The sequence below is a fragment of the Folsomia candida genome, unplaced genomic scaffold (genome assembly GCF_002217175.1).
Source record: "Folsomia candida strain VU population unplaced genomic scaffold, ASM221717v1 Fcan01_Sc048, whole genome shotgun sequence".
Lineage (NCBI taxonomy): Eukaryota > Metazoa > Arthropoda > Collembola > Entomobryomorpha > Isotomidae > Folsomia > Folsomia candida.
This window is the reverse complement of record NW_019091240.1, coordinates 497,017-523,932: the sequence shown is the minus strand read 5'-3', so window position 1 is coordinate 523,932 and position 26,916 is coordinate 497,017. Positions and strand designations below refer to the sequence as shown.

General features: G+C 38.1%; 1 protein-coding gene across 1 annotated transcript; it reads right to left on the bottom strand.

Moving 5' to 3' along the window:
* Positions 1-17: 17 nt before the first annotated feature.
* LOC110862003 (lateral signaling target protein 2 homolog) lies at positions 18-25,910 on the bottom strand. Its single transcript, XM_022111137.2, has 10 exons — positions 24,748-25,910; positions 11,641-11,697; positions 11,052-11,141; positions 9,648-9,779; positions 9,222-9,514; positions 3,005-4,318; positions 2,777-2,899; positions 2,270-2,695; positions 1,798-1,861; positions 18-1,731 (listed from the first exon to the last, which is right to left on the bottom strand). Exons 1-10 carry the CDS (start codon positions 24,781-24,783, stop codon positions 1,597-1,599), a joined length of 2,670 nt encoding a protein of 889 aa, XP_021966829.1. The 5' UTR covers positions 24,784-25,910; the 3' UTR covers positions 18-1,596.
* Positions 25,911-26,916: the final 1,006 nt, after the last annotated feature.

Genomic DNA, 26,916 nt, shown 5'->3' with positions numbered 1-26,916 from the left:
CTAATGACGCACTCAAATTTCGAAACGTATATTTTTATTTTTCCACACATAGCGATAGCGTCGGTACGCATTATTTACAATACATATATTTTTGAAAATAGCTAAATAAGGTACTCAATTGATTATACATAGAGATAATCATCATCAGTTTCATTTCATGTGTAACCATAATGTGTAGCAACCACAACTTCGAGCTACGTCCACGAACGAAAAGATATTTAATATAGCATTCAGTAATTAACTATGTGTAATAATAATATATGCTGTTCGCTGGGCATCCAGGGCTTTAACTATCGAGATGAAAAAGTAGTCGAATAGCAGACTAGCGTAATCATAATTTAATTACCCAGTTGTGTTTTTTTTTTACTCATCATCATATCATTAACTATGAGACAACATTTACTTGTATAAAATAAAACTTTAGGGCAAAAGACTAGGCTCAAGATCCCTCATAAACATTAACTAATTGACATTGATCTTATATTTTATCATTTGTTTTTGTATAATTTCAATTTGTTGAGTAAGTTTCTTTTATGAATTACACAAATTGAATCAAGTCAGAAATCAAATAATTGTAATAATAAATCAATAAATCAATCAATTCATTTCATTTCATAATATGCCGAAAAATAATAATGAATCTCATTTTTTATCCCTTTCAATTAACAATTGACAGTAACTTTTAATCAATGAACGATAATATTTTTCAAAATTAAAATTAAATTACATCACAAAATCACATAAGTATTATGTATATATCTATATGTAATTGTTCAATTGTCATTTCACAACACAGGTGTGTCTGTAGTCATCAGTAAATGATTTTAACAGTAATAATTTCTTATATAATCATCATATAGAGTCAAATTTCATAGTTTTAATGATGTAGTAGTACATAGTAAGCAATAATACATAACCATTTTTACGTAGTCATATATAGAACATCTCTTCTAAATCGAATCTCAATAATTTTCTCTATATGTGATGATGAATCAAGCACTCTTTGACTGCGACTTTGAATGCTAAACACTTTTAAAAATAATATTTGTTAATTATATATGTAGCATCACACTGTTTTTCTCTCCTCCTTCTTCGCATGTGGTCGAGATAAAGTTTGTATATTGGGCATTTAAAGTGAAAATGTTGTAAAAGATGATGAGCGAAATTAATAATAATTGTAATAAATAATAACAGTACAACCATTATGTTTTGGACAATTTAACACTTTTGGGGGGCTAGTATCTCACGCGTGACAAAAAATAAACCGGTGGTGGTATATATATATAGGATATACGTAGGATGGACGTATGTATGTAAAATTTAATTTTGTAATTGTAAATTTCCCCCCGCAAAAGTGTAATAATAATATAATAACAACGAAATAAGATTACAATACATAAGGCCGAAAATATTTGTCGTGTATCTGTACTATTTGTGTAAAATATCAAGCAAATAATATTACAAAAGTCCTTTGAAAGTTGCGTTGACTGTGTTTAAATATAAGTTGTGTTGATGACTTGAGTGATTAACTGGGATTTAATTAAATAAACCAATCTTGGTAAAAAAAGAACTAGGCAATACAAGTTGTGCTGGCTTTCAAGAGTCAGCAGAGGCTGGGAGAGTGAAGGGTGTAACGCTGTACATGAAGCACCGATTGCAGACTCGCACAGGCTTGAGGTGACCGTATCTCGGCAGAGGAACTGAGTTTCCACTGCACTTCCCACAAAAGACCTATTATGAGGAAAATCAGAATATTAGTAAATACTGCATAAGGGTGTGGTGGGTGAATTCTCATACCTTTCCACAATTACGACAATGATGCCTCCGTCGGACCACGGTGAAGGCTGCCGAACAGGACATACTGCAATATAATACAAAGTCATATTATTTTTGTAAAAAAAATCTTAATTCATATTATAAATTAGAATTTGCTGGATTCAATGACAGCTCTGATTGTGCGCTTATTCTTTTCACTACCTGCTAGCTTTTAATTTGCAAAAGTCATTAAGAAATATAGCAGAAATTTAATCTTCAAGATTAAATTAATGGTATTTATCAAAATTTGATATGTTGATTCCTACTTGATAAAAAACTTTCAAGAGTTAATATTTAGGGATATTAGTATGGACATGGACATAGGTAACGATAGTTGTGGTTTCACCGCAGTGGCCACTAACATCATGGATAGTATAGAAATGAGCACTTCATTTTAATCGACAGGTTTCATGGCGTTTAAGAGAATTTATGGTAAAACCGTGTTGTGATATACCATGTAGGAGCGAGCTCATCCGGGACCCATGTGGGCGGTGGTGCAGCCATTACAACATTGGAATGTTCTCCAGACCGATCCTCATGACTATTTTGATGAAGGTGATGATTGTGGTGATGGTGATTTTGCGTGAGGTCATTGTGGTGGTGGTTGTGATGTGAGTGAGAGTAACTCATCCCTTCAGCAGAGTTGGAATGTTCTTCATCCAGTGAAGGCTCTGGTGTGACATCTAATCCTGAAGTATCCCCACAACTTCCGTCCTCCAAGCTGCTTTCTTCATTCTCCTCTTCAAACTCGGAGGGTGTGGCATTCATGGCGAAGACACATTTAAGAGTGGATCTTAAATCTGCTGCATAATTTGTTTGCAGTTGGTCCGCGACACCAGAGATACAAATAAAGAGACGGTGAATTAGGTCTGAGCTGTTCCTGTGTAGACAAAGAAAGTTAGAAACTTGTATGTATGACTTTAACGATAACCAACAACTTGCAATGCAAAATTAAGCTTACTTGAACCTTGCACGGACTTCATTTCGTGACGCGATTTCTGCAGCTTGCATAGCCAGTGCAATTTCCATGTCATCTTTCCACTCTACCCAATCACTGGGAGGAACTTCACAGCTTGTTTTATCACTGGAATTGTATACAAAAATTTAGATTAGATTGCTTCTTATATTATCGGGAATCTGAAAGTACTATAACTTTCTCGTAAGCATAAACAATGAATATCTTTCTCACCTTGAGGAACATTCACCACTTGGGTAACCATCTCTATCCATCATTGGGTTTTCTTCACTCGACGAGATTGGAATGTTGTTAGTGCTTTCCTCCTCAATATCATCAGCTGGATGAGAAAATACCCCTTCTGATGAAGAGTCTGTCATACTGCTCAGACCAGAATCTCTGCTTGAGCTAGAAACTGGTTGTTTGTTCGTAGTATGAGAAGGACCCACTAAATCTTCCACTTCCGTCGAAGAAGAAGTACTCTTTTGTGTCCCCGTCCCTTCAGTCTCTCCCACCTCGACATGGTCCCACTCTTCTGATGGCATTGTTGCTTGTTGTGCTGGAGCAAATGAGTCAGTGAAAAGTAAGGATCCCTGCTTGGATGATGTTTTTGGGATTGAGGACGGGGACGGAAGTGAGGTTGATGTTGAGGCTGGGAGTGCGGGATCAAACTCTGGGGCGAGGAGTTGAAGTTGGTCTTCATCCTTGGACCCTAGTAATGTTGGTGGAACGGCCATTCCAGGATTTGTGGATTGTTGGTCAATAAGTGAGGAATACTGGAGACGAGTGGTGGCCATGGTACCCGAGCCACTCCCTCCTTCATCCTTACTTTCAGTCTCTACTCCTCCCAGCATTGTCAGTTCTTTGGCACAGGTTGTCGAAGAAGAAGTTGTCATCGTCGTCTGTTCTGTAGTGGAATCAACATCTCCTCCTTCTTCCGGACCTGGACTACTACTCGAATTGTTATGGGTGAGGTCCGAGATAAAGTCTTTGCACTGGGGAAAATCTTTGTAGAATTGGTCGAGGTAGTCTTGAATGGATGCGAGTGGAACGGCACCCCCACCGCCAGATGATGACGACAATTGCGGTTCATCGTGATAGTGGTTATGATGAAAATGAATGTTATGTTGGTGACCTCCACTCACGGCATGGTTCCTCAGGTTAGAAATGGCTTCCTCATCCGTCGTTGTTGTTGTCGTCATTGTGCTTCCGGCAGATGTGAAATTATTTCGATTGTTTAAAACGTGTTCTTCTTCTACCAGGTCGGAAGGCGAAGGTTCCATAAAGGTTTCTTCGACGGAACAGAGTGACCTTTCCAAAGCACCCAACTCCGAGCGGTTCATGGTCCAAAGAAGTTCACGAATTTTAAGCAACAGGGAACGAAATGGACGGAACATGTCGGACAGTAACTCGGTTTGATCCAGACATAAAGGTCCAGACGGGAAAATGAGGAGACCCGACACGATGGCGAGTCGTGGTATTGTGAACATCAAGGCTGGGTCGCAGGAATCTACTTGGTCTTGACTTAGCAGCCCTAGCTTCAAGGCTCTGCAACAAAATACAAGAAATACAAATTGTTAGTCACACTCAATTCATTATGTTTTCCTAAAAAAGCAAAAGATTTCATAATGAAATTTTCCTCGATACTATACCGGTAGCGTAATAAAACTTTGAAACGTTGAAATTGAGTATCAGCTGATTTCGAAAAATACTTTACTCATCCTACAAACTTTTTCGAAACTTATTTCTTGGTTCTCTATTCAGATCGATTTGTGATTGTGGTATGCCAGCCAAGCAATAAACCCAAAATTTTGATTTGCCACATTTTCGTGCTCAAATAGCCCCAAAAAAGAGAGCATAAATGCGAGAAAGCACTGCTACTTCCTCAACTGCCAGGTTGGCCGAGTGGTAAAAATCGTTAGACGTGAGCTCGCTGTCCGGAGCCCCATGGAATCGAGTGTGATACCATATCGTGTGTGTGGAACGTTCGAATCCATGGGGCGCCTGCCAGCTGAGCTCCGTTCACTCGGGGCCTGGTGCAAAATTTTTGCACTTTTTGCTTTTGATTATCTTTATCTTTGATCGTTCTTATCTTTGATTTCCACTTTTTATGGTCCATCTGCATCGCCCATATACTTTCCTGTCTCATTTTACATGCCACAGATACTAAAAATCATGAATTACCAGACCACGTCGTACAATAACTATCTAGTTTTGTGTATAATGTTAATGCACACTTATCTTGAAAACTAACGAACTATATATCTACTTTTCCTCGAAGAGAAACCAAGTGATAATAATAAAACCTTGGGAAATGTAACCCTATCTAATCTCGCCTCCTCCCATAACTTTCCCAAGACAGCATAATAACAAACATGAAAGCTCATGAACACGAATTGAGAGACGGCTAGTCCCTGGCCAAACTGCACTAAAACTTCCGGCGAAAGAAATACGATAACCGAAACCACGGGTGAAAATCAAATCGTTTCCAATTATAGCAATTTATGAGAATTTTGATGATGTCCCCATCAAAACTGTTAACTGATGTATGCACTTTGGGAGAAAGACCTTGAGACTATCTGGGTGGGCACACCGATATAAATATAGTGAGCATTTCCAAATTAGACAGTGAAATAACTACTGAACGATGAGAATTTTGTCGATGAAATGAAATCAAGTTGGCTTTCTCCATCATAAGTTTTCATCGCGACTGGGGATCCATAAAAGTAACTATTTGAAGAGGGATGAGACGGACACAAATCAAGGAACCCAACAACCTTCTACTCAAGGGGAATTATGGTGGTTGATTGATATATAGAGTTTAGCCTGGTGGTGCTAAATCCTTCCTCGGATTAGAGAAAAATGAGAAAACACCCCGAAAATAAACCCATCGAAGCAAGGTCGACCTGTCTCAAGTAATGTGCACGGCTGGCAAAAAAAAACATCTTTCCGTCGTTGCAAACAATTTGAGTCAATGTGGGTACTGGCCTTCGATTTTGATCAAGTGTTTGTCCCTGCTTGTACTCGTCGTCGTGGGTCGTTCGGTGAGATACATATTAACGGAAGGAAAGCATGCACCACTAACAACAAGAAACGTATTCATGTTGTCTCTCTCTGTGTGGGCGATACGATGCTCAAGTGCATCGACGAATTGGATCTGGTTATCTTTGTCGTTATCATCACGCCTCGCGATTTGACCTCGCACAGCATTACCCTCAATACATAGAAAGGACTTGATTGATTCTTGTGATAATGAGACACCTTGTAAATTACCACCTTTGCTCTCTCGACTCGTGAAGAAGGAATAATAATAACAACCTCAAATTGCGTCTCGACTTTCACCACAATTTATTTCTGCACGGGAAAAGAGGATCGTGGCGAACGTGTTGATCAGAGACAGCTCTTCAAGTCCCCTGCTGCTTCTGTGTAGTAGGACCAACTTACTTACACCAAATTCTCTCAAGGTTGACCCTGCGGGAGGGACTCGTTTGAAGGCATAATACATCACACATAAAGGTTGTGCACTGAGCTGTGCGAGTTAATTTTGAAGATCAGTCCACCAAAAAGAAGTAAAAAGGATGGTCATCCACACCGCTGCCAAAACTCTGGGTTTCATGCAGTTTACTACTTTCTCCAAGTTTTTGTTAATTCCCGAAAAGAAGAAGTGAACTAGCCCATCCCACAAGTGAGCGGAGAGAAAGAAAGCGGAGAAAGCCACTTGATGTTGTTCGTCTACAAGTCAAACAGGGCTGAATGACCATGTCCTGATTTCATTGGCTGGAGCAAGTCGTCTCTCTCTCTCTCGTCTTGTACAATGAGCAATAAGTTTGGATAAGGCTTTCTTCCTCCATGGAGAATGATATGCATGCGCTGCTACCCGTGCCGTAATGATTTCTGAGAAGTCTGAGCTGTAGCGATAAATGCAAATGAAAGTATCCAATTAAACCTTCTTCTTCGTCGTGGTTGGAGTGAAGGGGACGTTGTTAAACGCTGTCGTCCCGCATGATGACATATTATTATACGGCGACACTCACTCAACAACCAACCAACTTTGTACAAAGTGATTTTCTGTGTAGGATAAAATAATGCATGAACTTTGCCTGGCATTCGTTCGTTATCATTCCATGGGTGGTTGGTCCACAGCCAAAATTTCGCTCTCGCCCTGCTCTCGCTCAGGACTTTGCAGAAAACCCTGACATTTGCAAAATCAAACCTCCATCGAGGCCATAAAACATGGCGAGGAGCAGGCAGACAGGCACCGATTCAAATGCAGTCAGATTGGAATGAAGGCAATGCTTAAATAAATTTAGGAAGAAAAACATATGGACGATGATAAGTGTCCGTGGTATCGTCATCCGCACTATTTCGCTTTTTTTTGCCCCTTGCTCTTCTTCGGAATAAAGAGGATTCAACTACTCAAGGACAAATTTATGCTGCGTTTGCACATTTCGCAAAAACGTATTCTGCACACGAAAGATTCCTAATAAGATTTCCATGTTACGTAATAAATAATCCATCCTTTGCAGTGGTTGGAGTGGTTCGAATAACGATACAAAGACGAGCACACAGACGAGATCAAAGAGCCTTTTCTTTCATCAAATTTATTAGAAGTGCTGGATATGTATATGAAGTCCGATAACACGACTATCTAATTGCTACCTTTAAAATATGTGCATACTTCTCATTAGAAGAGACTTCCAAGTAAATGTGGATTATCATTGTGGATTAAAAACTTGTCCAAAAATCATCAACCAAATAATAATTACTTGTTCCGAACAAGCGAACAAGTTGTTCGCTTTTCTTTCTTGCTTTAAAACTTACTTATTTCGTGTTGTGTTGCTGTATCGTGCCAAATCTCAGAGAATAATTAGCTCAACTTTGAGTTTTCTATGAAAAATAAATTGCAACAACTAGTTCTACTTGCTCAAAACTTTCCCCAAGTTGTTCCTGATTTGAAATAAGTTATTTCAACTCTATAACGGCGTAAAACTCGACCAGGAATTATGCTTTCTTTGGAGGAAGCAATTCTCAAAGGTACAAACTTTCTTGTGCTCCTATAATTAATCAAAAACGAGTTTATTCGTAGCTACATCGTTACCAGTTCCTCGAAGGAAACAGACCTTCAAACTTTTCAGAACTGTGTATCCACGCCTTGCACACATGCAGGATAACAATGTCATATTGTGCCCTGCATGACAATTGTTCATCAAAAATATTCTGCTTTCCGAAAATTTTCTCTCCTTCTTTTGTTGGGTCAATAGCAAAATTTTCGCTCGTGCAGTATTACACAGACTCGTGGAATATGTAGAATATGCAAATTGTCTGCATTGTAGTCGCAAATTGTATGGGCATAATAAATCGTAGGAACCTTGACTCTCCGCTCTGCTCCGCAGTAGTGAAGAAATTAGTTATGAAATGAAATGAAGCCAAAAGAATGACATTTCACAAGCAGAAGAACAACTAAGGACGAGACTTCAATCCAGACAAGTGCAATTTGGTCTCGAGAAAATTGAAGATTTGATTCATGCCAGTAACTCGTCCGTACGTACTTTGGTTCGAAACTGCAAAAAGAAACTTGGTCGAAATGTTGAAGAAAGGAAAATTGTAATTTAGAATGTGAACAGGGCTTTGAGCAGGGCTGAAGATGTCATGTGTGCAGAGAGAGAAAGGGGACGGACAATTTACTTAGTAGCTGAGGTTGAACATGCAGAATCTCATCCTTACACAAAACTCATCCAACCATGGATAATCACGTCAGCTTAAAGAAATTCAATCCAATTTGTCCTGTCCTCACCGCCTTCGTCACACTTTTGATTCACTCGAAACGACACCAGGACGAAAAACAATTCCTCCGTCAGTCGGTATTCACAAGATGTGAAATTCATCATGCCCTTCTTGCTCCCATTTCCTCTTTCATCTTACCCAATTTCAATTTAACCTTCTCCTCACTTTTTGATATCTAAACTTGTGTACGTCAGCACAACTCAATTATCCAGCCCACGTTGCACAACTTGTGCTGACTGACTTTTCCTCACGATCAAAACTCCCCTGTGGTATTCCATCAAATCTATGTAAATCAAGTTTCATGACAAATCACAATGATTCCCACAGATTTCATCACCTCAAAATCCATCCGTGTTGGAGAGAAATGTCAGGAAAAGCAAATATTGATACTGGTTTTAGTAATGTGGTCGCAGGTACAGTTCTACCCACCAGGCAAGGTAATATTATCACCATTGCGACAAGATCTCTCATGTGTGCTGCAGACTATAACATTTCCAAAGCATGGCGAAATTTTAGCATGCCGTGTTGCGAAATTTAGTACATGGGATAATCGGAAATCTCATTATGGGAAACTTAATCAAATTTTAATTAAACGCGTCACACGGAAAGTTGCAACTCTCTTTAAAGCAAATAGTGTAATGTGATATTTAAACAAGAAAAGTAATACCTTTGTAGAGTTTCCGAGAATAAAACTGTGATTGCCTGTTGGGCTTCATACTCGATCACGGATTTGACAGGGACCATGGCGGAGACGTACGAGAGTTCAAACTCGGCAAAAAGACGGTCCAAAATTTTCAAAGATTCGCAAATCTTTTCCGTAAATTCGGGAGGATTTCGGAAACATTGCTCCCTCAAAAGATTTCTCACGTTCTCCAAACTTTTCGTTAGGGCTTTGGCCAAGGGACGCATCGAAGCAGATTCCAACTCTCGATTTAAGATGTTTGACCCAGCAGAGAGGCACTAGAGACAAAAAAATGGTGGGTAAAATCAATTGAAAACTTTGTCATTTTTTTGCCGAGTTACAAAATACAGATTGTCACAAAGTTATATTTTTAAATTGACTAGACAACTTTTTCTTTTTGAGTGCGCTTACCTCAGCTCCAAACCACAACTGTCCGGCTAGATTTTCCTGAAGAACATCATCCGGAAATTTGGCTCGAAAGTCGCGAGGAGCCCGTTCTTCAGGGATCACTTCATCCATTATCATTTGGCAAATGCTCAGCACCTACAAATGAGATAAGAAATAGCAATCGGGTTTTCAAAATTTCCTTAAATTGGTATTATTCCGACATGGAAATGCACTATCGTGTTCCAGAATCTCATCAATAAATTATATCATAATTCATTCATCCAATCATGACATTGTACGTATGGCTGAGACTATTATTTGCTTATGTAACATACAAATTATACATAATATTGCAGCTAATATTGGCTCGAAGAGTTCCATAAAGACGGGCTTCTTGTTTTCAAGACAAGTTCCACAGCGCAATAATTTTGCATGTGTCGAGACTCGAGAGTTCAGTAACTCACGTCGAAATCAATGCTTCACAACAACCTTGCATTTATATATGTTTTCGAGATGCCGATTCCGATACGAGTTCAAGATGAACAACACGAGATTTTGTTTGCATACATAATGAATCACTCTTTCTCGTCTTCCTTCCCCAACCCAGCAAATTTGCAGTAGATCAAAACTACAGAAATGATGATGATGATGAGATTACTCGTTGGAAAACATGACGATATGACACATCTTGCAGAACATCAAATATTCCGACACGTATAAGTTTATCATGAAAAAGGGGGCGATGTGCGCTCGACTTGTTGAAATGAATAATTGCTCAGTTGTATGTATCTATGTACATATGTAAACATATTCTGCCTCGCGTGTAACGTTTTGGTACAGTTTACAGATTTACTCGGCCTATGTCTGTGCCGTGCCAAATATTATTATCATGAGGAGGACTTGGCCGTTAAGAAAATTTGGAAAATAAACAAATTTGCAAATTATGACCAATTTCACTTTTCCTGTACCTACTACGAAGCAATTGTAAATAAATGGGAGAAGATCTGGCATTCATTTGTTCACAACTTTCAATTTTACTTTCGAGTCTGCCTGCTTTAGACTCAAAGTGGGTGAAATATGTACAGCTCGCATAAGTTGTGGATAATATGAAAGTGAAGAAAGTGGAGTGGTGTTACATGCGCGATTTCGAATGGCATGAGGCTGAATGACAGTCGGAAGTGTGGGATGAGAGCATGTATGATTTGGAAGGATCTGCTCTCTGGATTTGACGCTCTCAAGTAAAACATGTCATGTCATGCTGATGCCTCCATTTGATTTTCTGCTTTCATTCATTCACGTCCCTACGGCATCCAATATTAGATCCGGAAGACGGAACACAACAATTACGTTCGCAGCCATTCGCAGCGAGCACATAAATGACAACTGGAAGGATCCAACTAAATATAAATCCATCCACAGTTCACCCACCTTGTCCTGACACTGTCTGAGATGATTGACCAGAGCCGTACATCTGTCCGGATCCTTCCTTCCGTCAAACGAGTCCAACTCGGCTGAAACCTGAGGGAAAAGGAAGATTGTGTATAAATATACATACAATTTCATACTCTGACAACGCATTCAAAGCCGCAACACAAAGAGGACTTATGTATAAAAATAAGTAAATTGTTTGCTCCTAAATTTCCCAGGTAAATTTTTATTTTTTCGCTGGAAATTTTGAAGCAAAAGCATTTATTACTTTTTATGCATAGGTCTTTTATATATGATGAGTTACATATCTTTGCGACGTTTTGACTAAACTGCAACATCGCAAAATAAAGTGCAACAAGAGGATTGTGCAGGAAGGCGTGATCGATTTAAGGGGGCGTGGGGGTCAAGGCATCATGTCATTCCCATGCTAATTATAACATGGGGCATAAAGGTCACACCATGGGTCAAAATTCTCCGAAAATCGATCGCACGCTTTATGTACAGCCCCAAACCAAGCAAGCGGATATATGGGACGCGATTTTTTCATTTTCCTAAACACGGGACAAACAGAAACATAAAACCGACTCACAGTGTTCAGGTCTTCGTCCGCATAGAAGAACTGGGCCAGCAGACTTTGGTCTGTTTTCTGTAAAGTGAAAGAAAAACGAAAACATCATTAGCTTTGTGAATACATAGAAATAAATAAATACATATACGCAGACTGCCCTTTTCACATTTTCATTCCTACTTTTATAGATCATCTTCGCCCACATAGATAATTACTCCATCCCATCCCATCGCCCAAACTTAATCATAAACTAGTGTTTTTTTGAACAATCCGGTGTACAAAAACATGTATGAAACTGGATCGGAACAAAAATACTTGAGGTGTGTGCGGGGGAAGCAGCAATATATTTTCAAAGTGATGTTTACTACTCATCTGTCCATTCGAGTTTATTATCTCTTTGAGAGTAATTAAATGTTCCATCCATCCCACCAGCTACCTTTCCTTCCACCCATCAATCCCACAGCCTGCTTGTCACTTCTTATACGCAAGATGAGCACATTTGTTCAGTACTTACTTCACACCCGACAAATTGATTACTAAGAAATGACTCAGAGTCATCAGATCTCGTTTTGCGTCATCCTCCATCCAGTTCGTTTACTGCAGGCAGAACAACAACGCTGACTGCAAAGCTATAGACGAGGACCAACCAAGCGATAAACGCGTATCTCTATCTCTCTATCCAAGCAGACCAAACTCTTTCTTAAGGAGCCATACCAGGCAAACTTGGGGAACATTGTAAAATTAAACCGTAACTCACTGCGCCAACTGGTTCAGGTAATAACGGGGCATAATACTTTGAACTCACATCTGTATAATTTGAACCTGGTGTCCTCCCCTGGCTGCTTGTGCGGACAGGGGAAGGAAACAGGGTATCACTTTATTACAGAGTGTGATTGTTTTGCGATGACTAGACTTGTAGTACTCGAAGGGCTTTATCTGACCTCCGAGGAATTACTTGAAATGCCGTTTGCCAGGTTAGCAAGGTTTATTGCTAAGTCTGGAAGATTTTTAAACGATCGCGAATGGCAGAATTCGCAATATTAAACGCAAGTGTCCTTAGGGGAGTCGGCAATTAGCCTTAAATGCGCTACCGCCGCTGGCCTGGCTGTCTCTATTAATGAGTAGTCTGGTCACCCCACATAGTACATACATCTCTCTATCCATGCAATTCTAATGAAGAAATCCTATGTGCTCTGCCTGCTTATCCTTTTTTTAACACGAGTCTGGCTTCGTTCCTGTAATAAGTTTGCATTCCATACAGTAGACAAAAACAGGGCAACAAACTCGATACTAAAATCACACATGAACAGAACTATGTATTATTGTGTCTGGATCTTCCTCAAGTTGCCGAGTACCTCGACATATCGCACCTAGATATTTATTAAATGTGCAGATTAGCACAATTCCTCCATATTTTAAATGTTGACCCTCTAATCTTCACAATCAAATCGCACACTTGCAAATACGCGGACAGGGTCAATGGTTTTGCAGTTGTTGTGATTCCATTACAATTTTAAATATATGTAAATACAACATGTTTAAGCGAGAATCGTATCGTTTCATGAATCGCATATATCAATCTGTAATGGGATTAGAATTCTGCGAATGTATATAAAAAAGAGGTGTGAAAAGACAAGAACAATGTCAAAGTATTTTAAATGCGCAAAAAAGGCCACATCAAGCCGTTAACATTGCCAACCTCCTCAAAGGGCAAGTAAGCCCATAGCTACATACATAAATTTATATGTATCGCTTTTATCATATGCATAGTGCGCAAACGTCAATAACGTTATAAATTTGACATTTTTTTTTATTTCACCTGCAAAAAAATTTGCAATTGTCAGTCAAACATCACTTCCTTCTAATATGACAGTTTTATTTATAATAATTTTCCAACTCTCGCCATCAGCAAACCTACCACAGCGACGCATTATTATTATTCATCAAATTTGTGCTTATAAACAATGGCTTCCTCCTCCTTCGAGGGGGAAGGTCCATGTACGTGACTTTAGCCCAAACTTTGTTATAATTTGGCAATACAGAGACTGATCGAAGGTAAAGAAAGGTACTGCATAACCTCGGAATATAAACTGATCGATTAATGCCAAAAGGAAAGTCGTAAAAATACGGCGAATTGCTGAAATCTTTTCATATTTCATCCCTCTTCCATAAACTTCATTCGTCTGTCAGATTTTTCACAAAGTTGTTACGAACTCTGCTGCGATGCGATGGCGTGTTCTCACTTTGCTTATTCACACACGGAAATTTCTATTTTTTTCTCATATCATGGACAGGCTGACGGAAAAAAAGACAATGTCGACTCAGAAGAACACGAGCAGAATTAATTGCAATATCGCCCTCCGTCTTTTTCTGTCTCCGAAATCAATGATCTACATAAGAAGTCCATAAGTTCTTGTCAATGGTCTGCTCACCTGACCTGGCTAATAATTCAATCAATCGATCCCATCTAACAAATTGATCCCTGAATGAGTGAGTGCGTCCAATCTCACTGTATTGTATGCAAATTCGAGTAAAAAATCTATAACGAACAATGACTGAGTGAGTGGTTGATTGGCTGGTGTGGAGTAGGTTAGGTGGGCAAAAAATCGAAGAAAACCCCCAAAATTTCTTCGAGTTCACACATTCATTTACTTGCTTGCTTGCTACCTGCCATGCATGCATTCGTTTTTTATGCAGATTCTGTTACTGTTTCTGTAACGCTTTCCAATTGATTTTACATTTCAAATAGAAACCCACAAAACCGTTAAACCATCCAAGTCGACTGACTGACTGACTAGCTGGCTGGCGTGCCACTGCTTCTTTTTGCACTGCTGCTTTTACGGGCTGCTGAGTTGCGGTTTTACTACTGGATGCGCTATTGTATTTAATGTGATGCAAACAAACGCAGCAGGGTCAGACTTGACAGAAAGTAAAGTCAAATGTTACTCACTCGCTCGAGTACAGTTTTGTTGTAAATATGTAAAGTAATACCGTGTCAATAAATTTATGGGAAATTTTGCACACATCATCGCCGCCACCATCCATCCATCCATATGCACCCCACAACCTACTCCTCCTTCTAGACAAGCATGTCAGCCGTGTCGATTCAAGTGCATGCAATATGGTTCAGTTTGGTTAATGTGTTTAACTGTAACTGGGTCACATTACATTCGAAATAACCGTGCATGTCGAGCGAGATGATGAACTCGGACTGACAAGCAGACCAGCTTTTTAGCTCTTCATCTGCAGTGCTGTTATTTGCGTATTATAACTGGTAGATTTAAATCATTTGAGCAGTTTGTCCCTTACAAACTCACGTCCTTTTATCCAATCTTAAGCAGTATTGATGCGTACATCGAGTTAATTCAATTACGCTCCTTCTTCTTTGAGGATTTGGGGACACCGACTGTTATTTCTGTGCTCTGGTGACACATAACAATGAGATGACAGATGGATGGATGGGTGGATGTAAATATTCCATTGCAATGGCGAATTTAGGGCAAAATTGATTTAAAGACACTCTCATCCTTAGAATATTGGAGTACCTACGTACGTAGCTGGTGTTTAAATTAGTCGATATTATGCTACTTCCCCTCCAAAATGTGGTCTCATATCCCTACCACAAGCAGTACCACATCCATGTTACCTCCAAGACATGTGGTTTAAACTGTCTGAATATGTACGACTAAGGAGTAAATACAACTTAATTAGCTGTGTAAGGTTATACTTTATTTGGTGGTTGGTTGCGATTAAGGAATACGACACGACTCCCAACTTGTATGTTTCTGCCTACTTAACTTTCTTGATACGAAGAAATTAACATTCATTCATTGTCTAATTCTTCCGCTGTATTGTATGCGCAAGGAATGGCAGACTTATTGTAACATAATTACTGCAACTCTTGTGTAGTAATATTATTCTGGTAGTAATTGATTCACATGAATCACAACAAAGCCAGGAAGGGCATGGCTGCTACCAGAGCAAAGCTTGGCTTAAAGGTTTACAGCTCAAGTGGTGGTGTGCATTGCATATGTAGCATCATGATTTACACTGAAAAGCAAGTCTCGTATTATTATGAAAAAGACAATTACATTCGGTCGTCGGTATAAAATAGGCTCGCAAACTTCTCCTACTTTACTCCCGTTACAATTCCCACTTGGCTTGTTTTTTTCGTGTCTATTCATCCATGCACCGACGAAGCATGGGTGAGCTTCTTCTTCTTTGAAGGAAATGAGAAATATCCTCATCTCAGCATTTTACAGAAATACTGAAAATCTCATCTCCGTCCGTAATAAATACGTAGGGTACCTTTCCTCGAGAAATCCTTTGTTGCTGTACTGCTACGCGATACGATAAATAAGAAAAAAAGCTCTACTTATTTGCTTTGTGAACTTGAACTTGCAATCCGTCCCCAACAATCAGCCATGATTGGTCTCAATTCTTGAATCTATTCTGAACTAATCGGTATACGCAATATGCATGTCTACGCCTCATTTATTTCTCCTCTCGACGAAGGCGCAGGTAAATGAAGCACTCAAATTTCAGTCCATACGGTCGGTAAAGCAATTTAATTATAAAGTGAACGTATTTACGTACGTTGCCAAACACTCCCGAGTAATTTCTCCCATAATGAATTTTCCCTACTGCGAATTTCAACAGACCAAATTCTATTTCCATTAAGCAAACATCTTTCCTTTGCGCGCACGTATCTTGAAATTAATTTATTAGATTTAACAACTCGTCATCATCACCATACGTAACACGCCAAACATTAATTAATGAGATCTGCCTACGATGACGACGACGACGGGATGGACGAATATGTAGGGTCGTTCGTCACTCGTCCTCCAACAGGGCTATAAATGTCCCTCTCGCGTCATTGTCACCACCAAAAGCTATCCGCATCGTAGTAGTCAAAGTCAATAAAACAACAATCCTCTGAAACTCCGTATTGCTAGCTGCTGGGTCTAAAGAAGGAAATAAGTCAACACCTGGCTGACTCGAGTTTCAAATTAATTAGTGGAAGCAACAACAATACGATTCGTCCAATAAAGTCATGATCAGACAAAGCTGGTAGACAATTGCAAGACAAAGACAAAACAAGTTCACCCACATGGTGATTTTTTTCGCACCGACGTACGTTTTATCGTTGATCCATTCAATCCATTTCTATTCATGTCGCAGGAACCCGGTCTGTCTGCTTTTTCCGTAAAAATATGATGCTGGTTTCGAAATATTATCGCTTAATTAAGAGGAATTAGGAGAGGTTGGTAACATGAGCAGAAATGCTTTGAAAATGCGGTCAGAAATACGTACATGCAAATTTACAGATATTGAATGAGAAGAATATTTGAGTGGTTTGAATCCATGACTTTATACTTGTAAACTAATTAGATTTTTGCTTATGCATTGAATGACATGAATTTGCTTCTAGTTTCGATTTTCCAGACAAATGATTTGTCCCATCAATACCACCATCACCTCCTTATTCACCGAAAATAACATTTTTTACAAGATAAAGCCTGAGTCGTTGCACAACAAAAGTGTAATAACCACATGACCTTCTACCAGCACTCTCTAATATATCGACTCCATTCGAAAAACTCCATTAAAAAGAAAAGCCCCACAAACAGGCCAATTTAATTTCTGGAATGGAATCTGTGAAAACAAAGTATGAAAAATTAGATGAAGTCATACAAACACGGCGAAAAAACATCAAGCTGGTTGGTCCTGTTACATCTTACGAAACTCGATGATGATGACGGAAAATTTCATAAGAGACCGAAAATCTGCAGCTTTTATTACTTCAGCTATAGTGCACATGGCTAAATATCCAATTCAATATATAATCCAATATGTATAAATATCCAATTTATTTTCATACTCGACAACACCGTTATCTAGTAATATTCCATAAAATATGGATCTTTGTTCCAGAAATAAACAGGTAATAACAAATCATCAAGATCGCTTACTCATGATGACTTTTTAGCATGTTAAAATTCGATGGAGGCAGCAGCCGCAGTATGCTCTTTGCTCCTCTAATAAGGTTCAAAAGTTGCTCAATATAAGACTAATGACAAAAATATGAGGGATGACGGAAGGTAATTAATGATATCGTCCCATGTCATGTTCTCCGCCTCCTGCACTGTTCCAAATACAAGGCTAATAACATTTTTACGAGCTTCGTTTCGTGGTTGCAACACACGAGTCTTTGTCTTTTTTCGACACTGTCACTGACATATGCGTGATGGGAGCAGTATTGAAGCGCAAAACCATCTTTCTCTTAATGCACACCTGCCGCTTTTTAATTTCAGTCGGTTCCTATACTCCTTCATAACTAGAACTAAATATTGTACGATATTATGGTTTGACGAAAATTATGTGGATATTCGATCTGTAGATTTCCTTGTAAACACTTTGGAAACTTGACTCGTACTAAATTTCCTACACTCTTCGACTTGCTGTCATATGTATCTTTGACTCATCACTATTGCCGTTTAACCAGTGATGAAAATTAAGCCGTGCATATTTTATGAATGTCATTATTGTGCATTTATGAGTTGTATGTATGACAAATCAAAATATTCGTTGCGGAAAAATCTAGTGAAGGAGGGACGAGTAATTCGCATACGTCGCTCTCCCTGCAAAATTTATTACATCGAGTCATCAATCCAAGACAAAGCATCGTCATCTTGTTGTCTTATTAATAGTGGAACGTATGTATGTACCCAAGTCGGACAGAGCTTTTCAAAATTTATGAAATCAAGAATTCAACCCTCTTGACTTGCGAGTTGCGTGCAAAAGTAGAAATTTGATTACACCCAACAAAACCTAGAGAACTGTGAACAAATACTTAACTCGGCTGAACTCATGAACTTTTAATTGGATCATAAATGTGTCCATGGCCAACAGTAGTGATCATTATTGCATTGTCGCGTTGAAAATAGTACACTCATCACCAACAAGACAATAATAAATAAGTTGACTACTCTCTAAATAAATACTTGGTAGAGAGGCAGCCCTTAGATCAGTGAATCTATAAAATATAACCGTTGTACATAAGCACTTACGCCTCATCCACGACTTAATGCTCCATCAAATGATCGGCGGACTTGGTAAAACTCTAATGGAAGAATTCAACTTTTATGCGTTGTGCCATTTTAGGTGATTTATCATCGTCATCAAAAGCCCCGTGTAGATTCGCAAAAAATACTTCCTAGCTTAGCTCGTATAATTACTATCTCAAATGTGTGACCTATGTTCGTACCAGAGTTACTAAAAAATTAGAAAACTAAATTTTTAATCAGTCAAAATATGATATATTACGTCGTACTCATTTATTTAGCAGATCAATTTTAATTTCACACCGTCTGGCGTACTTGACCTATGAATGCTTGGTAATAAATAGTGTGTATATTTAATGTGTGTACCGTGTCGACGTTCTGTAGGCATTAATTACATGGATGCAATGTACATAATTTAACGCAAGGCTTGCAAGATACATGTGCTCCGTATGCACATCTACTAGGAAGTAAATTATTTATTTATCTGGCTCATAATAAATAAATTGGTTCAATCAAAGACTGGCCAAAAGTGTTGCAAAGAGAAGCATTGATTGCACACGTGTAATAAATAATGTCTCCTCGATACATTAAGACGATTTTCCAATAATTCTCCAATGCTTTTATGTATGCAGACAAGAAACCAATTAGATATTCAATTAGCCTTATTGTCTGCTCTTCTCCGGCTTATGTTTATTTATATTTGGTTCCTTTTATAAGCTCATCATGCAGTCTCCTTCTCAACAAAATAATTTATTATTAGCATCATTTCTCCATCCAGATTGTCACTTGTTTACTCTTCAAATGATGACATTACCATCACGAGCGAATAGATTTCATTGCAAATATGTCTTTGTTTTGTAAATAAGCATCAAATAAATAGTGGTCCCGATTGAAATGGGATCCAATAAACAGAAATAAATGTCAATATTCCAGTACGTGACTTTACCCCACTTTCTGCAATTGTTTATACAATTTCACTTCCCAGTCTCCATTTCGGCGTATTAAGTACGACAAGCAAGGGAGCAGTCGATGAATGTATGTACCTACATATGCATTATAAATATCTAGGTGCATGTGTGTCTATTTGGTTAGTATGGAGGAGCATACGTAATAAAATGAAATTCAAAACACATTTCATGTCCATTCCGAAAGTAGGACTACTTTTAGTTTTGATTAGAAAAGAAGAATGGGGGTTCTGTTCATGCGTGTCCTGCACACGGCGTGTAAAAAGCAGGAAATAAAAAGTATCAGCAAAGTTCAATACTCTGAATTTCGAATAATGGCCAAGAGAATAATAATAATATTATTATTATTGCCTTGCTTATGTATTTTTATTGCTGGAATGCCAACTGTAAAATAAGTTTCACAAATTATTTAGCTTCGCCCCGATTTCTGTGTAGCTAAATAATTCCCAGCCAGCAAATAGCGTAGGTAAGCAATAGTTGAACTAAATATGTGAACGAGTGGATGCACATGCAAACTAAATGAACATTTGTAATGTTGGCTACGTATAAATAAATATTTGCACATTTGCTGTCTCGCTCTCGGATTTGCATTGCAAATAGTAGAAAAATCTAAATTTTTAGCACGACGACGTCAACTATTTAACTGACGGTTGGTGAGTGAGGTTGGATGGATGAAATGAATTAGATAGTTGGTGCTGGTTGCATGTATTTATTCTCCTACGTAATAATAATAGGACTCTTCATAGTTTTCGAGATAGACGACGACGGTACAATCTACCCTACACGACTCTACTTTACGCAATTGTTGATTGTTACTCAACTACTTTTGGCACGTAAACAGTAATTCAGTTCAAGCTTAGTTTTTATTCAAGTAATGGCTGCATGAATTGTACGGTGTTTTATTTTTCTGCTTTGCTTATTGTTCTGTTTACTCAGCCGAGTAAGTAAGCATAACTTCGTGCAGACCGTGCTTAAATTTACTTGATTTGGTCAGTTATAATAACGTCTTATATAAGACTTTTTCGCAGAATCAGGAAAATCGACGTCAAAGATTCGAGTAAATATAATGTCTCAAATATGCAAACACTTGGTTCTATCAGAATAATAATTACGGCATAAAATGTACACACACATAAAATCAAGTTGGCGAATGATAACCTTCAAGTTCGCGAATATACGCGGTCACAATGCCCCTGCTGCTTATCTTATTGCTTAATCAACAACAGATGTATAGAGCAGGATTACAAAATGCACTGCATCTGGTAAGGTTACAAGGGTCATAAACTCGTAAAAAATGCAAGCAAGGAACTATTTATTCTCCAAATGGATGATTCATCGAAAGTGATGCAAAACTATGACACGACACTTGACTGCATGTCATTCCATGCAATCCACATTGTGTCTGTCATGTCATGGGAGCAACACTTGTGCCTCTCTCGTTATGCCTTCGTTGGTGGATCTGTTGTATCGTTTTGTGATCAAATTATACCCATTTATTGTTGCCCAGCCTCGTTTCAAACGGTACGAGAGATTGTTTCATAACAACAAAATCTGCTTGATGTTGAACTATGTATGCAACTGAACTTGTGGTGTGCGTCGCATTTCACGAAACAGCAGCAGTCCAACCAACCACCACGTCGGGAGATCTGGATGAATGCCATAATGACATGTCAATGAACAGGAAAAGGGAAGAAAACAGTTTAGGCTCTCAACCACACCACCAAATTTTGCAATTGGTCTCCTTTCTTTTTTTCAGCCTGGGCAGCAAACTCCCACTCGTTGATTGATTGACAATGACCATGACCAAAAGTCAACTCCCTTCCAGGACGAATGTCACCCCACCTGGATCCCAGTCGGATACAGAATACAAATTCCGACCCAAAACCATAACTAAAATCCTACCAAAGGAAGGCAAGGTTGTGAAATTTCGTAGAGTGGTTCAAGAGACGTGTCCGTCTGTCACACGAGCATAAAGTTAAACCACGAATTGCCACATTTGGTTGGAAAATATTCCAGTCCAATATTGTAATGAAGCCCTTATAAATATATTCCATCTCTCCCGGAATAAGGAACGAACCCTTGACCCGTCGCTTAACTGTCTCATCATTACATTTTTTTTTTACCCCATTTTGTATTTTTTATGCCCACTTTCTCTCAAAAGACAATCACCTAATGGACTTTGAATTTTGCTCATGCATTTTTTTCTTACAAGACAACTTCCCAAAAATAAACTCGGGAAAGACGACACGCAACACGACGATACGGGTTACACACAGTTTATAAGATTTGCTTGTAAGTAGTTTGGCGTAGAATTGACCTTGTTCAGTTGTTTAATATAGCTCATCGCTTGCTCAAGAAAGTCATGACCACGTATGTATCCATGTCACATCACTACACTAACCATCTGCATGCATGCAACCATAAATATCCCACCTACACAGAAACGAAATGCATTAAAAAACAAGAAGATCCTTCAAAATATGCTGCCCACCAATTTTATGTTGCGGTCTGCTCTAGTCGAGCATTCTTTAGATACATACTTCTGGCTCCACGAACTATCGTTTCGGCAACAATTTGCAATTTTGTCCATGAAGATGAGTTATGTTTGTGTACAATGGAATACAGCAACGGGCATGGAGTACGTCTAAAATTAGATAAGTGATATGTATGTGTATGCTCCTTTGCCAATGCTAAATACACAACATTTACGTTGCCTTGCTTGCATATATGTATTTTGCATGGAGCTTTGTGCTATTATTTATTGTACAGCCATGCGTACGTACAAACTTTTCTCATCATCGTGAAGAGGAAGTTATAACAAAAATAGAGTTTGGCATATCGAAATGGTAATAACTTCAAATTATTATTTTGAACTAGTTTAAAACAACCAACAATGGTCTCTCTCGCTACATACATAGTTATTCATGCATGGCATATGAAAACCTCAGATTCCCATGTGTCCAATGCTTCATTGTGTCGCTAAATATTTGACAAATAGATGACAATTTTGTAACATATTTTCCAAAACGTGACTTTCACACTGCGCCAACATCATGTCTCATTAATATCGTTCCATACTACTCCATCATCCTTACGTATACATGTACCCCAGCTTAATACACACGAGGACTAATGCGAAAAAAATGAATTTTCGCAAATGCCGAGAAACAACGCATTACATTTTTTTAACGTTCGCAAATTATTCATTATTCCACTGTTCCTATCACCACATCGCATGTATGCACCAACAATGAACCAACTTCATATCACCAGAAATGTATTTTATCTTTTCTTTATCTTCTCCAGTTTGCATTTATACGCTAGGTGATCCTCCTATATCTGCCTCGTACATACATATGGACACGTTCATCCTCATCCATCCATCCCACTACTGATATGATAATAAATGTTTTTATTGTGTCGCACCAATTGGCGAACCTGTCTCATAAGCAACTCACCATTCCTATTAATTCACGTTGGCAGACCACTTGTGTGTTACTCCAACTTATTAATCATTATTCCACCATGCACATAAATATATTGTGTTGTGAGTCGCAACTTAATTCGCAGCAATCTCTTATTATTATCATTGAATTGTATATACCATGAGCGAACTTTGTCCACAATAACCAATCTACTCATTTCTCTGTGTAGTATGCATGCCGTACAGCGACGAGGATGGGATGAGGTGTCCTTGAAATTATTGCAAACAGTATTGTCGCAAACGAAATGTTAAGAGAGGTTGGGAGATTTGGAACTGGGCGAGATGATGTATGTAAATAAGAAATAGCACGTAAGAAATACAAATTAGACAGAAAACCTTTTGTAGTCCCAACCAATATTGGTCAAAGGAACTTTGTGCGTGCTAAAAGTTTGCAAATTTGGTCATATAACCGTGACGTAGTATCCACGAGATGCTGGACCAAACAATATTGACAAGTCTTTGCGAACTAATCATAACAAAGATTATCACGAAAACTCAAAGGAAAACATTATCTCGATGATTCGAGCAAGAAGATAAAGAAAAATAATTATTCGAGATAAAGTTCCTTCTCTTATCAACCCAAAAACCAGTAGACCCAACACGAAAACTATATTAGATTTAAATTTATCTGGAATCAAATTTATTATAAAAGTTAAAAAATAAAATGAATGACGCACACAGCGAGTTAAAATGAAATGAGAACATAATTGAATAAAAGAATAAAAGTTTCTTATCTTAAAAAAAGCATAATATTCCAGCCACCACTGTTCATTTCAATAGTCGAGTCAAAATATGGCTGCCTATTCATTCATGCAGCTACATATTTGTCACGGCTTACGTAAATTATTCGATATTCTATGGGCTACTGCTGCGTGGGTTTAAATTGACATTAAGAAGAAAAACTTGATATTTCATCACCACACGAAAATAAATCATCAGACTCACAAATTAAGGAAACATGTCCGGAAATTAGTGGTGGACGTGGTTAAGAAAAATGTAGGGTAGCAAATATACAAATTAAACTTACAAGTAAACCTTGTATTGAATAATTTTAACAAATTTGATGGATGGGGATAGAAGCTTTTCAAGTGTTTGTTCTTTTTATTCGAATAAATAAGAACTTTTTATTTCCATTTCGTCAACTCCTCAAAAAAAAAATATGTATCAAATCAAAACCTTAATTTCTGCTTTGACCTTCTTTGTTACATCAAAAACGACTTTGAGTCGAGTTATAAAACGAAATGAGCAAAGCCAGTCGTCTTTTTTTTACTCGTATTTCTTTTGATCCTGTGGGTTTCATGTTCCAAGAAAGCAAGTCGTTTTGTATTCCAATATTAAAAGGAAGTAATATGAGTCACTCAATTTGTTGCGAAAAAATATAGATTATTTTCAAGCTAGGATGAAAAATAAGCAATATTAATGCCAAAAATTCTATTGATGCTTTCCAGGAATGGAAGAAACAACAACATGTTTTTGCCAAAAAGAGGGCTCAAATTCGATGCTACACACTTGTAGAATAAATACACCAACTTTCTCCACATGCGAGATTTACCCGACTCAAACAGAGAGTGACAAATGAATGCATCTTAATACGCGTATGTTATGTACGTACCTTTGGTTTGTACAACCACTTCCGGATGGAATTCATCTTCGAAATCGTTTTTATGACGATGAAGGATCTCTCTCGATTTGAGCACGGTTGTCGCCTTGTTGTTTTTTATAGTTAAATCCTAATTAATCTTCACCAAGTTTATAGTCCTCGTCGTCTTTTTTAATGGATTATCAAGTATTACAACTTCTCCTTGCTCCTTGTTCACACTCATTTAAAACATTTCGACTTGATTAGCAGTTATTTCTTACGGAAAAGTACATAATTTGTTGTTGTATTTGAATAATTTCTTGGTAAAATTCTCCCGTTTCTTAATAATACTTTTTGTTTTGTAAGCTTTCAAAATGTTTTCTAAGAAGCTCGATATTTTTTAGTGGTATATTTGTTTGTAGTTTAAATTAGTTCTGAGAAGAATCTTGTATCGTTGAAGAATTGTTGTTTCTTAATACACAAAAATCTCTATAATATTTATTTAAATCTACTTAATTCTCTCTCTGGGTAGGGTAAAGTAATCTTCGTTATTTTTTTTCTGCACAACGGTAAACTTGTTATTTTTTAAATATTTTCTCGTTGTAACGGAGATTTTGTGTCCGTGTAACAACTCAAGTTTCAAAAAGTTCCAGTAAGATTCTTCATTTTTCTTTCTCCAAATCTCCTTAATTCTTTTAAGAAATAAAGATTTTTCACAGTAATAGAGCAAATAACTTTCAACAATATTTGCCAACCTTCTCTCCTTCGTCTCGTCGTTCCTCCTTCAGTTAATGTTTTTAATGTTACAACAAAGTCTGTTAGTTAATGTGGATTTGTTACGGAGGGGATATGACGACGACGACGACGATGATGCTAGTTGACGACATGGTAATGTATGTAAGTAAGTAGTCAGACGGGGCCTTGAGGGCAAGTCAGTTAGTTGCTTGGGAGGAGGAGGAGGAGGGCCACTTAACGAACTTTGCAATGCTTTTTCACAATTATTTCTCCTTCGTCTTAACGCAGAGAATTGTAATGTTTTAAGTCTGTGCTCATTTAACAAGATGAGAAGGAGCAGCTTAATAGCTTCTTAACTCGGCTCTCTCTCCTCTCATTTCTTAATGTGCATGATTCTCTTCTCTCTTACGATGAGATACTCACTCTCTCACGTACCAATAGCGATAGATTCTCGACATGAAAAACCTCCGCACTTGGTTCACAGAAATGGAATTGGATGGACCAAGGCATAGGCTGACTGTGAGTGAGTAACGTTGCGTTATTAAGACAAGTTTGGGCTAAACATTGAACGAGCTACCAGAACCACTTTTGCTTTACGGGATAGTGAAACCTTACGTTTACCAGGGGAGAGGAGATCCACAACTTTTGTTAAGAGAATTTAAGAGTGGATTTCAGATGGGAATGTTACATGTAAAAGTTAAGATGGAGAGATGATTAAAATGCTTTCACCAGTGCTTTCTCTGGTAGAACTTCCGTTAAAATGATGCAAACTGAAACGTCGTTGGGTGGGACTGGCTAGGCTAAATTTGTGGTAAATACTAATTTTGTACATAGTATGACCAAAGAAAACTGGGCGTCACGGGATGCTTGGACGCCATACTTTTGCATTAACACACTCATTCCTGTTACTCGACTCTAGCGAATGTTTCGTGAATATAAGGTTAAGTCGATGATCGTATTGTGGAGCTACAATCTGGGATGAGAACTTAAAAGCTGGTTCTACACCGTTGCGTATTGTAGAGTAGAAACCTTTTAAAACTAGTTTGGCCTGAATTGAATGGATTTTCTCTCTCTTTTATGTCGATAAGATGTTACTGCGTATTGTCATCGCTGGGGAAGCAAGCTTATCATGAAATGAAAACAGTTTGCTGCGGAGAAAGTAAAATGCGACATATAAAATGTGGTCAAAGTCATAATAATTCTGAGAAATAAATTGCACAATGGCTTTTTTCTCTACGAAATAAGATACGTATTAGTCATTCGAGTAGTTTTTCGCTAATCTGGTGCTTGCTGCACAAGTGTGAGTACTACTGCACCAAATATTGCTCTGTGTGCATATGTACATTCTGCTATGTGCATATTATGTATGTACTGCTGAACTGGACAGTTTCATAAATGTTAAACGCTTATGGTGGATAGATTAAAATTGTGGGTATTTATGATCAAATAATGGCAACTAAACAAATT

Excerpts from the sequence above, each read along its gene's own strand:
- LOC110862003 (XM_022111137.2), bottom strand. The coding sequence starts at position 24,783 with ATGAATTCCATCCGGAAGTGGTTGTACAAACCAAAG. Across the intron at positions 11,142-11,640 it reads CGGACGAAGACCTGAACACT|GTTTCAGCCGAGTTGGACTC; the intron begins GTGAGTCGGTTT and ends CTTTTCCCTCAG. Across the intron at positions 1,732-1,797 it reads ATTGTCGTAATTGTGGAAAG|GTCTTTTGTGGGAAGTGCAG; the intron begins GTATGAGAATTC and ends TCCTCATAATAG.